This window comes from Physella acuta, unplaced genomic scaffold, assembly GCF_028476545.2.
Source record: "Physella acuta isolate Inbredline_101_S28 unplaced genomic scaffold, ASM2847654v3 ptg000386l, whole genome shotgun sequence".
NCBI classification, from domain to species: Eukaryota; Metazoa; Mollusca; class Gastropoda; family Physidae; genus Physella; species Physella acuta.
The window spans coordinates 779,886-792,817 of NW_026731905.1; the positions used below are offsets into that span (position 1 = coordinate 779,886).

Here is a 12,932-nt window from a genome sequence, read left to right on the forward strand (position 1 = left end):
AAAAAAATCATAAAGTTTAATCATTTGTTATGGTGACTGTTACAATGAAGACATACATAAAATTATAGCACATTTCTACTCTTAAGTCGTTGAATAAAGCCAAACATTTGTAGCGTTATACATTTTATGGTGTTTTTTTTTTCTTCTCCTCCGCCCTCCCCGTACCCATCCCAACCCTTATGTCGGATGTTGCGGTGATGTAAATCTGATGGTTTTTTTTTCCATGTGTTCCATGCATTAAATATTAAACACTATACATCTATACTCAATACAAGTTATACTTCATGCACAATTAACAAACACAATTAATCACAAAAGGCGATTTAAAATGTATTTTAAATTTTATTTATTAAAAACAACCCCATTAACATACAGTCATAAAAATGTGTTATTTATATATCTACATTAGTATAAGGTGTCGTTAAAGTCATGGTTAAATTTATAAATGTCAAAGCATTATATGTTTAGGGGAGATGTTGTCACATTGTCTGACTGTACTTGTCTTTTAATATAAATGTAAGAAAGTGCGTTTCTGTATTGCGTGTATGTATAAATCCCTGTGTTGAATGCCCTGAAACCTGTATTTGTTACATCACCTGGTTCCTTTATCGTGAGGACTAGTATAAATGACTATTTGTCTAGTGTGTTGTGGTTTAAGGATTAATAAAATCGGGATGTTTGTGAGAGGTCATCCTATGGGAAATTCATTGAGGTGATAGAGATAGAATGTGGTGGCTGGAATGATCTCAACAGCGTATTTTGTATTCGGTCTATCGTGTTGTGCGTAATTTAGAATGTCTGATGTGTTTAAGTGTTCTAAAAAATCTTTAAAATCTACTCTATTGTTAATTAATTTAGGAAGCTCTAAGACGCATGCATTGTTGTTACTTGAGTGAAAAAACCTATATTCTCCTGTTTCTTTATGTTTTAAAATGGTATGGTGACTATAATTTATTTTGAACCGCTTAGTTTGTGTGTTAAATACGGTATCTACAAGTTTTGTATCCCAATCTATTGGAGTAGTGTGTAGTGGGTTGTGAAAAAAATTGAATCTGGATAAATGTTTGCCTGTAGTTGTATGTGTCTGTATGGAGTGCCAATTGTCAATGTATATGTTTTGTAATTCGCTGTTTAGGTTATAAAGGGTGTCAATTTCGTCTAACGGTAAGTCTAAGTCGTTCACGTCCTCTAAATGTAGGTCTACCACATCTCCCCTTAGGTCATCTACAAGTATAGCGTCGGTGTTTAAATTAACGTTACTGTCGTTGTGAGATGTCTTTAGGCGTTTGTTTGTTGTGTCGTCATAGGTCCTTTGTCTCTTTAATTGTATAGGTAGGTTGTCTGTTTGTCTGTCGTTTGCTAATGTAGGTTGTTCAGTTAGTCTGTCAGATGTTAATGTCGGTTGTTCGGTTTGTCTGTCGGATGCTGATGGGGCATCGGTTGGTGTAAGTAGGTTGGTGTGCACTATCCTATAGTGTCTCGTTAAATTAAATTTTCTTGTAAATTCTTGCCAGCATTCTATACATCGATGCCTTTCTCGGCCGTGTACAGTCTTGCAATGTTGTGTCAAATTTTTTTTACGGCTGAATGTACGTTCACATATGTCACATGTGTATCGGGCCATAGCTGGGTAGCTGGACGTGGTTGGGTCGGCTGGATGGGTCTGCTGTACAAAAAAAAAAAAATTAAGACGAATACATTTGATTATTTATTTAAAAAATAAATAAGCTTTAATTAAAGGGTATAAGGCAGTATAAGCGTATTTTTTATTAGTGGTCTAGTGGGTGGGTCGATTGTACAATACAAATTAAAGTAAATACATTTGAAACTTATTTAAAACATAAATAAGATAATTAAAGGGTAAAATCGTATTTTTATTAGCGGGGTTAAATCCATTAAAATATTTACCTTACCTTTTAATGTCTAACTAGGTGTGAGATCGGTCCGTAGCAGGTTAGTTGTATGTGACTGGGCAGCTGGATGTGTTTGGGTCGGGTGGGTGGCTAGCTCAATGCCTTGTTCAGTAATTGGGTTGGCTGTACAATAAAAATTAAAGCGAATATATTTGACTACTTATTTAAAAAATAAATAAGACTTAATTAAAGGGTCTAAGCTTATTTTTTTTATTAGTGGACTAGTGGGTGGGTCGGGTGTACAATAAGATTTAATTAAATGGTATATCTTTATTAATGGCGTTAACTCCCTTAAAAGCAAAAAATAAAATTATAAATAAAAAAATAAATAAATAATATTAACCTTACCTTAGTGCTGGATGATTTGAATGTCTAAGTTGGAGTGAGCTCGGTCCGTAGCAGGGTAGCTGGTTGTGTAGCTAGTTAGGTGGACGTGTAGATGTTTTGCAGTGCTGAGCAGTAGTGTTTAAAGTAAAACTTCGTCTGAATTTATACTTTATGAACGCGTGGGGAAAAAAATCCTGACTATCATTCTATAATTGGTCTAATTATGCAAGCGTGCGTCACGCAGATTTGGAGGTCATTGAACCCCACTACCATCCTTGGTTTACAAAGAAAAAATACCCCGTCACCTGCTTGATACATAAAGTCAAAAAGCTAATTTCTTTCAATTCACGGCTCGCTTCGCGGAAAAGATGCATCACTAATTATCTAGCCGTCCATGAGCGTTGGGGTATAGCTATTGTTCTATACTCACACGCCACGATTGCGCACAATAGTTTTGTCCTCACGGAATACAAAAGGGTGGAGTTTTAGGGCCATTGTGTTCCTTAAAAAATCAATAAAGTGAATGACGTGAGTGTGTTTTGAATATATTTTATCGGATTACCACCGTGTCAACTCACCATTTTGTCATTACTTTAAAAGTCGTTACATAATTTTTAAAGGGAGAGAATTTGATATACAAGGATGTCTTTATTAAATAATTCTATTTGTTCTGTTGGCTGTTGTATAACTATTAAAAATAAAACAAAAAATAGAAATAAAAATATTATTAAAAAAAGATAAAAATACTGATGATGAAATATTCTTAAAAAAAAAAAAAAAAAAAAAAAAAAAAAAAAAGTTTCCTCTTTAGACCAAATGGTATATGAAGTGGTAGTGTGGTCAGCATTATACGCAGCCGCCTTTACTTTTCCTAACGTGAATTGGGACTCATCAGAGCTGGGTGAACTCAGGGCTACTATCTTGAAACAGGATTTGAACTCTAGACTTTCGGATTAGTGGTCTAACTGTACCATCACTTTATAAAAGATAATCCTGAAATGGGCAAGGAACTAACCTAACACGACCTTACAGCAATAGCGCAGACTATGGTCTAATTATTCTAAAGACGCTAATTATTCAATGTCTTCATTAATGATTGATCAAGTCAATATTATGTTTCCTCAAGAAGAAAGAACCCGCCGACCACAAAAAAATAAATAAATAATAATAATCTTTTTTCAAACAGCTTTTATCAAATCAAAATATAACAACTCTACGAAGCAGACAAGCCAAGAGAAGACAACCACAACACATAAAGCACTCACACTAAACTTAATTAACACGACTCGGACTAGACAAAGAACACAGGACAAAAAAAAAAAAAAAAAAACCAGACTGGTAGTAACGTTTATATATTGATCAACTGGATGAGAAATAAGGAATATAGTCAAGCCTTGCTAAATAAAATAATTATTTTTAAAATTTTTTTTTAAAGATAATTGATTAATATACTCTTTGATGTCTAACCCTGGTCACTATTTTAGAAAGAAATCGTCACTAGGAAAACTTAAAAAGTCGTGATTACACCATAGCCTCAACTATGTACATAAACGTACAATAAACCAACAACCTAGCACTTAAATATAATACTTCTAATATACTAAATATTAAAAAACCACCAATCAAACACCCACAACAAATAAAGCAATCACACTTAACATAATTAACACGACTAGACGAAAAACAGAGGACAAAAACAGACTGATAGTAAATAGTAACGGCTATTTATAGATCAACTGTATGAGAAATATGGCCTATTGTAAAGCAAGCCTAGCTGAATAAATTATTTTTAATGACTATTTAAACATATCTTTCAAAAAAAAAAAAAAAAAAAAAAAAAAAAATCGATACTCTATTGTTTGTCGTCGCGGCCGTAATGGAGCGTCACGGAAGACAATAGGAGGAGGGGGAACACCTGCTCCAGCTGGAGTATTTTACTATATAACATGTCTGCTCTGGCTGCTCAATATTTTACTATATAAACATGTCTGCACAAAAACGACCCAAACACGACCTACTATACTACTCACAGAGCACTAAGCACGATATTTTAGTCATGGCAGAGTGAGTTATAAGGATGGAAAGATTTTTTTATAAGGGGTCGATTCATAAAAGACGTAACGCTTTTTTTTTAGCGCAATTTCCATTCTGGAGAATTGCGTTTATTAACTCGTCATTTCTGGGAATGTGTGTCCGCAGCTTTAAGTTGTCTTTAAGTCGTATCTCCTCCTCAACGAAGCAATATCGAGGATAAATTCCAAGAGCAAATATGTTAAGCAAGTTCCGAGGATGAACATAGGCCAAAAAAATTACCGGAATTCCTTCCTGGATTTCCCGGAAAAGCCAAAAAACCTTGAAAAAAATGCAGTTTTTGGCCCATATCTCGGCAACCAGACCACTTAGCGACTTGAAACATTTGCCAATCGATTTCTGCCATAATTTAGAACAATATTGCCGAAGAAAATTTTCGAAAGGATTTTTCCATAGCGAATGAGCGGAGGTTCGAAATGATTTTTTCTATTTTGTTTTGAATTATTGAAACTACTTGTGTTGCATTATTTATTTGCTGAATATATGATTTATCTCGATTTAAAATTGTTATGGATAACATAAGGAAATTGCGCCAAAATTGTCACTAGACTTTTTATTAACTTGTTTTTTTTTTTTTTTTGCTGTGCGAACCGCACCGGGTGACACCATTTAGGGGATGGCACCATGACAAAAAATTGCAAAATATATAGAAGAAAAATGTTTTTGCCAGTTCAATTAAAGATTAATAAGAGTTAATCCACATGTATTAATAATTGACTGTAGATAACCAGCTTTACTATTAGCTGTGCACACTTAAAAACTATCACCCGGGGGGGGGGGGGGGGGGTGACACTAACTGCAAAATTTAGAGAGGAATAAAGGCTTGTTGAGTATGTTGAATAACAGATAAGTCAATCAACGACAGTAAAGGGGGGGGGGGGGGTGACAATATCTCAGCCCTCTTCGTCATACATCGTCACAATAGAAAAGTATAACAGTATCAATACTGACACGAGTTGAAAATCGATTCATCATATTCCTCACTCTTATATAATATTTAGCAATTGATGAGATCACAAAGCAAATCAACCACATTGACTTAAAAATCAGTTCCATTGCAATAGAAATATAGAAATGTTTTTATTTTATTTTTTTAATTTTGTAAACACATAAATGGATTGCGCACCAAATGACGCATAAAATATCTGTAAAATAGCGCGGAAAATTAGTAATTTATATAAGAAACATTGATTAATTTTTAATTAAAAAGTTAACTAAACATCTAATTAAGTTACATTTTAGGTCACAGTTAGGGGTCATCCATAAATGATGTCAGGCTTTTTTTTACGATTTTTACCAATCCCCTCCGTCACACATCGTCACAAAAAAGCCAGAACCCCCCCCCCCCCCCCCACCCCCCAAAAAAAAAATGAAGTCACACTTCGGCCTACAACTCTCCTCACAATGGCTATTGAATTTTTCTTAAAATACGATATTTTTCCAAAATCTTGTCTGAACTCTATCAACATAGAGTTAAGGATGTTACCTCTATCTGTTACTATTGAGTTGAGAACAATGACTACAAAAACATAATAAAATGATCACTTTTGAGATTTTAAAATAAGTGGTTAGTCGAGGTTTTGGTTGTTTTTTTTTTTTTTTTGGTCATGTAACCATAACTCACCCGATAGCTGAACTTTGTCACCATCAAGGCCTAATCGAAGTCGGCTTTATATTATATTTTTAAAAAAATAGACTCCTCGTTGGAGTTGAAAGATTAAGATCTATGTCATTTGGTTGGATAAATGTGGATCTTGATTTTCCAGTTCTTCTTCTGCCATCGGTATCTGTTCCTCGATTCATTATCTCTTTTGGCAATGGTGATTGCTGTGGGAGAGGTGCGAGGTCGTCTACAAAATCTAGGTCATCGAGCAGGCTCCACAACATCCGCGAGATATCGTTTCTATGATCATTGCTGGAGGTCCTCACAATCTAATCAATGACAAGAAGTCAAACAACGGCCACAGACGCCCATGTCTTACACTTACATGTATAAGCAAAAAAAAAAAAAAAAAAAAAAAAAAAAAAAAAAAAAAAAAAAAAAAAAAAAAACGTAAGCAGAAGCGTAACCAACTATAACGGCGCCCGGTAAATATATATATATATATATATATATATATATATATATATATATATATATATATATATATATATATATGTGTGTGTGTGTGTGTGTGTATTTATAGTTATAGTTATAGTTATTCAAGTTGGTGAAAAAGCGCTTCACAACACCAGTTGGAAAGGTCGGTGACGCTTTTTATAAGTCACTATCCCGAAAAGGTTTGCATTGTAGTACCACGCAATTGGTATAGAAACCAGTGTATAAAGCCTTGTAGCCGTTTACTTTCCTTACTTTGACTGAGTGTAATTCAAAACATCAGCTTTAAAAACAAATGTATACCCCTTTTGGCGCACCCATAGGGTAGGCGTCCTGTGCGGCCGCCTCATCCGCCCTCCCTTAGCTACGCCACTGACTGTAAGCTGGCTTCCAAGCGCCGAGCTATTCTGCAAAAGCCCAGCGTAAGATATTTGATAAGTTGACCAATATTTAATTGGAGGTATGCTGTAGTGTCGGAGATGCTAACTTCGAAGTCTTTTTCGTAGTTATGGAAGTGGATGTACCGAGTATAGCGACACATTCCAGACATTTCCAGTCTCGACCAAACGGGTCCTAACGTCTGCACAATTGTACTGCACAGTTCGCTTTCCGATTTCGGACCGATCTTGTCATTTTAACTTCTTAGGATAAACTAAAAGAAGACAGCTCTTGTTACAAGAGTGGTACCAGTAGGTAAAAAAATAAATACGAATTCCAGTGAAATTTGCATATTTAGAGATATTACAACTATAATCGCCTTGTTAGTAAATGAATTCATTAGATCTAGATTTGTAGATTTTAAACATATATTTTTAAACATATTCAACTATATACATTTTATGTTCACAATTAATAATTAGTTAATTGATTATATTTGGATCTACTAGAGAAGCCTGTATATGCGGTCTTTGCGATGAAGAATAGATTAGTGTTCCTTTCAGACCCGAGGAGGGGTTGGGGGTCACTTGAAACTTTCGGGGTAGGGGGCGGCAGACTTAGATTTATCAAGTGCATCATTTACAGAGTTATAAAATATAGTCTAGTACTTAGTTTACCATCGGTTTTGTTCATATTTCTACGCTGTTAAAATATAATACTTTGAGATAGTTGAGTATTTTATTTTTGCATAGCCTTTACGATTGTGTCTGCGGTATTAATTTCTTGGATTCTTTATAAACATTCACCGCTTGCAGCACATCAGTATGTGTTGTGTGTAGCAGTGTTTTACTTGGTAGCGTAATGTGTTATATTCTACATACGACATCCTATCAATCGCGAAATTGTAATTGAAATGAATTCAACAAAACTACTTTATTGATGTGATGTAATAGTGTTTAGAACATTTCTGATGCAGTCAAATACATTCTCACTCAATTCTAAAACAGCTAATATGAGGTAGGATTACTTGATCTTGGTTAAACTTGATTTTAAATTGAAGCTAAAAATTTTTGTCAAGAGAAATGTGTAGCCGACGGCAGACCTGTTGTTTGTCTGTTCACAACTTTGACTTCTGACGTTATATTTGACGTATTTATTCATAAAATTACTGTTGTATTATCCATTGAAAATCTGTTACTTGATGTCTCTCTATTTAGTTACAAATGAACGTAAATTTAACAAAATTTAACTTTGCTTTAACTCCGACCTTCTACTTACTTATAAATATAAAATATCATCTAGATCTAGATCTAGATTCTAGATCTAGATTCCTAGATCTAGATCTAGTAGTAGTACTAACTAGTAACTACTAACAGTCACAGTGACAAGTCAGGTAGATCTAGATTAGTGGACTTGTTCTATCATATGCATAGTATAGTGTACTGTTTGGCTGCTTTTAGACTCATAGATCTAGAAAATCTATATGGATCTAGTAAACAAAATTATTAGCGAATCATCAGGCCTCAGGACTGATTAGGTTCAGTCAGACTGGTCATCATCATTCGTTTGTGGCCCATGGGGAGCAAAGGGCTGCAACCACGCATCTCCATCGGACGGTTTCGGGCTGCCCCCTTTATCTGTGCCCATGTGTGCCCAGCTGCTTTAGCCTCTTCTTCAACCGTTCTTCTCCATGTCTTCAGACTGGTAGGAAGAATCATCTTTATTCTTTAGCAGCTTGTAAACTCTAGGTAATTCTTCAACCCTAATCCTAAATATCATATTATTAATTTGGGGAGTATAATAGCTTACTAAACTTACTTCAAATGTCCAGAGTTTAGACCCCGTTAAGATGAGACTCATTAACTGGTGACAGCAACCCATTTAGGAGAGAAAGCTCCAAAATCAAATAACTGCTGCATTGCAGATTGTTCTTAGGTAGATAAAGGTTATTGAAGCAAATCCAGAAAGCAAAGAAGGAAAAAGTTTGAGTTAACTGGCCATCTTAGGGCATAACATGTTTATTAATACTTAATTGTGTTGGAGGAAATCCCCTTAAATATTACAATTAAGAAGAAGAAGATAATACTAGCCCTCTGAAGTTCTAACTACATCTAACTCTAGCAGTACCAGCTTTTTTACATCAACTATATTCGGTTTTGCAGGTTAATAAGCTCAACGTCAAGTCAAGCCCAATAGTTCAAATTAAAGTTATTTACTATTTAGATTTAACAAAAACAAAAAAAAAATTTCTTTTGTAAATATCTCATCACTAATTCGCTAGTGCTTGCACAGTTTTTATATTATTCTTTACTTTTTATTACATATTATTATCACTGTCATCCATGTTGTACTTTGTAGATATTATAGTGTCTACATTATTTTTTTACAATGCTTAGAAGTAAAAACATGGTCATCTATTACAGATTTTATGAACACCTCCTAGCTAGTAACCAATTAATGGTGGGTAAGATTAAAAACAGATCGCCTTTACTTTCCCTAATGTGAGTCAGGTATCCATCAGAGTTTTATGGATTCAGGGACCTCCTTCAGACTAGAGCCTGTGATCAGAACTCAAACTTTCAGGTTTGCCAATGTGCGCTCTACCATCCAACCACACAGCCATGTATATTCTGTCTATTAATTTTTTTAAAATATCAAAAGTGGGGGTATGAGTATAAAGTGTCAATGTTAGATTTCTTTAAAAAAAGGTTGCTGTAACTGTAACCAATAGTTTGGAAGCCATTTATCATTCAAGTCAAAAGGACATCTCATTTATTCCTCAAAACACACTTTAACATTTTTTTTTTGTAAGAATATTTTCATGGTTCAGTTTGAAAAGGCTGGAAATAAAAATTGTTAAATATTAACTTTATTCTGTAATAACATTCTGTGTGTACATTTAAATATGAATGGACTAATGATAGAGTAAACATTAAGACATAGACAATTAAGAAGGACATATTGACGGCAGATGATATGTGTGAGGGTATTTTCCAATGCTTTGTTTGATAGAATACGTGTAGTGTGAGCTTGATGAAATGAGTAAAGAATAACATAGGTGACAGTTGGTTGTTAGGCAGTGAGACAAGAGGAAGTATTGATTTTTAGTTCTAACACTGTTGTTCATTGTTTACAATGTGCATATTAGCCAAAATCTAGTCTACAACAATGTATATAAAAACTTGATTTTTTTTTCTTTTAATGTGTTGTCCCTTAGTTTAAGTAATTTTTTTTTCAGCACTAATGGTTTCAGCACAGAAGATGATAGCAGGTCCAGTCATGATCAGATCTGCTGTCTAATTGATAGTGGTGAAAAATGTCAGAGGCAAGCTGGCAATGCTAGCTACAGTAAGCGCATCCAGAATCAAGCTCGCAAGCTGAAACTTACCCGGGATGAAGTGGTAAAGCACTTTTTATTGATGTTTCCTCAAATTTGTTGTGTATATTTTTCTTTCATAGGGCCCCAGTACTAGAAAAGAATTAATTCAGGTATTTGACTGAACACTCAATCCTTATTCCCTAACAAAGTTTTATTCATGCAAGTTGGGCTCTACTGAAAATTATAACTTTTTACTTTAGCTACTTTTCAACTAAGCCCTTTTTAGTTTTGTTATATAATTTGATAATACTTCTGTTTTTATTCAGTTTAATATTAAATTATCTTAGAATTAAAAACTAATTCATGTAAAACAATACCAACTATACTTTTGTAGGTCAATATATTATTATTATATATATCATATAGGCATATAAATATAATGACCTATATAAAGATTTTATCAAATTATATTACTTGTTTGTTCATAATAATTTATGTTGTATACTAGTGTTTTATTAACAGTTTAAAATAGTTTTTTTTTAGAATTGAAAACTAAATTAGTGCATAACTATATTAACTATATATTTTACAACTTACTTGTTTTACTTGAGTTTTATAGATAACTTGTTTTATGCATGTACATCTCATGAGACAAGGTCATTTTATTTACCTTGTTACATTATTTCTATACTCTATTTTTGTGACAACAGAGTCCACACATTTATATTTGTGACTACCACAAGACACAAATACAGAACATAAGAACAAAAAGGAAGCGTAAGGACAGTGAAGACGACCAAGGGTTTCATGATGGTGTTGAAGAAATAGTTGAGGTATTAGGGCTTGTCCGCAAATGATGTCATTTTGTTCTATGGCATCCCCTGCCTTATGTAACAAAAAATTACCCCCCCCCCCCCTCCCTCTCTTTAAAAGAACATCAGATCAGAGTTCTAACCCTTGTGTGACATCATTTATCGACCACCCCTTATATGGTCAACTTAAGAGGCCTTATACAAGTGCTTTTAAAGCCTTGTTAACCATAACTTATACCATAAAGGGCTTGAATTTATTATCTTTCCTCATGATTATTATTTTATCTTTTTAGATTGACTTCTACCAAATGCCAGTAAATACACTGAGAAAGTATAAACGGCATTACAAAATATCAACTCGACCAGGTTTAAGCAAGGCACAGTTAGCAGATGTAAGTTATTAACCTTTTGTTGCTATCAAATAAAGCATACTCATTGGCCTACATCTAAAACTATTTTTCACATTTATTTATCTTGCTGTGCCACTTCCAAGTTAAAAATATCCTTAATTAAAAATGAGGAAATGCCTTACAATATGATGTGGTAATATCTATTTTGTTAGTGAACAGTGTCTCTTAGTATGCATATATAAATATTGTCTTCATTACGTATGAATTTAGATTCATATATGATTATTAAAATGTCCATTCCATTTATTCAATTCTTTAAAGGACTGTTAGTTTTTTAAAATACTGCATTATTTTAATGACTTTCCTAAATTGATACCATAAAGTCATTCGTAAGAGGAATATGCATGCTCTATACTCTATGTATATGACTTAGATATTTTCTGAGTTAAAGCTATAGACATCATTGTTGTCAATTTTTATTTAAGAAGCCACAAAAACTTGTCAAATAATCTATTTGCTGAACCCCACCCTTTTTTGTGCTTATAGGCAGTTGCAAGTCATTTCAAGACAATACCAGTCAAGGAGAAAGACATACTCCAGATGTTCTTTTACACAACCAAGACCAAGAGATATGACAACAAAGATTCTACTTGAAGTTTGACCCTGACATTGACCCTGGTTAATTAGTTCCTATTGTTTTAATCCATAGTTAATGCCTTCTAAATTAAAAACTCTTCAGTCATCATCAACTTGTCATTAACACTGGTATTTTTCAATAATTTTGTTTTTTTTTAGTTCTCAACAATAATATATTTAAAAAGAATTAAATGAATGTTTTGATTTTTTAATTAAAAGCAAATAAATTAGAGCTAAAGATGTTCATCTTTAGATTAAAAGTAAAGTTTAGTTTCCTTGCTTTTTATTTAATATCATTTGAGAATAAATGTTATATCAGTAAAAGTGATTTAGCTATAATAAACACTAAAATTTGAAAATACATATAACAGAATTTAGCAACCAGTTCACTAATTTTAGGAACATTCATAACTGCAAAATAAGTATTGTTGCATTTTTCTATTTTTAAAAGCAATGTTTGTTTTTTGTATAAGTGTTATTTTAACACTGACTTTACACCAGGCAAAATTTTTTTCCCTACTCATTATTAAAAAATAACAAGTTGTATTAACTAAAATCATGTATAGCATACATTTCTGTACTATTTTGATTGTTAAACAAAAATTAAACTGCCATAGCATGAGCTGATATATTTTGAGAAGTCACAAAGTATAAAAGGTTTAACCATTTATAAATATTTCATGTTCTGATGGGATTAATTTTTATTTACAGAAATTTAAGACAAATTTTGAAATTCTATAAGCTTAGCACTACAACTGTTAATAAAATTACTTCTTAAAAGTTAAAGAAAGCTCTGTTGTTTTTTTTTCCAATGTGTTTTGTATTTTATTACATTTTATAGTGCATAAAAATACTGTTGTAAAATTAATTATATAACTCATGATTCCCTTTCCCATTAACTAAAAGGAATAGACATGTGATAGACCATCTTCAAATTAAAATTCCACTCAATTTAAGTCATGCATAGTCTTTGAAAAACATGCTGTTTTTGTAAAGAAAATAGGAATT

General features: G+C 33.0%; 1 protein-coding gene across 1 annotated transcript; it reads left to right on the top strand.

The window, feature by feature from the left end:
• The first annotated feature begins 7,624 nt into the window (after window positions 1-7,624).
• On the top strand, window positions 7,625-12,687 carry LOC131942068 (histone deacetylase complex subunit SAP30 homolog). The gene is made up of 5 exons (XM_059301776.1): window positions 7,625-7,824; window positions 10,046-10,208; window positions 10,837-10,959; window positions 11,232-11,330; window positions 11,835-12,687. Exons 1-5 carry the CDS (start codon window positions 7,778-7,780, stop codon window positions 11,940-11,942), a joined length of 540 nt encoding a protein of 179 aa, XP_059157759.1. The 5' UTR covers window positions 7,625-7,777; the 3' UTR covers window positions 11,943-12,687.
• Window positions 12,688-12,932: the final 245 nt, after the last annotated feature.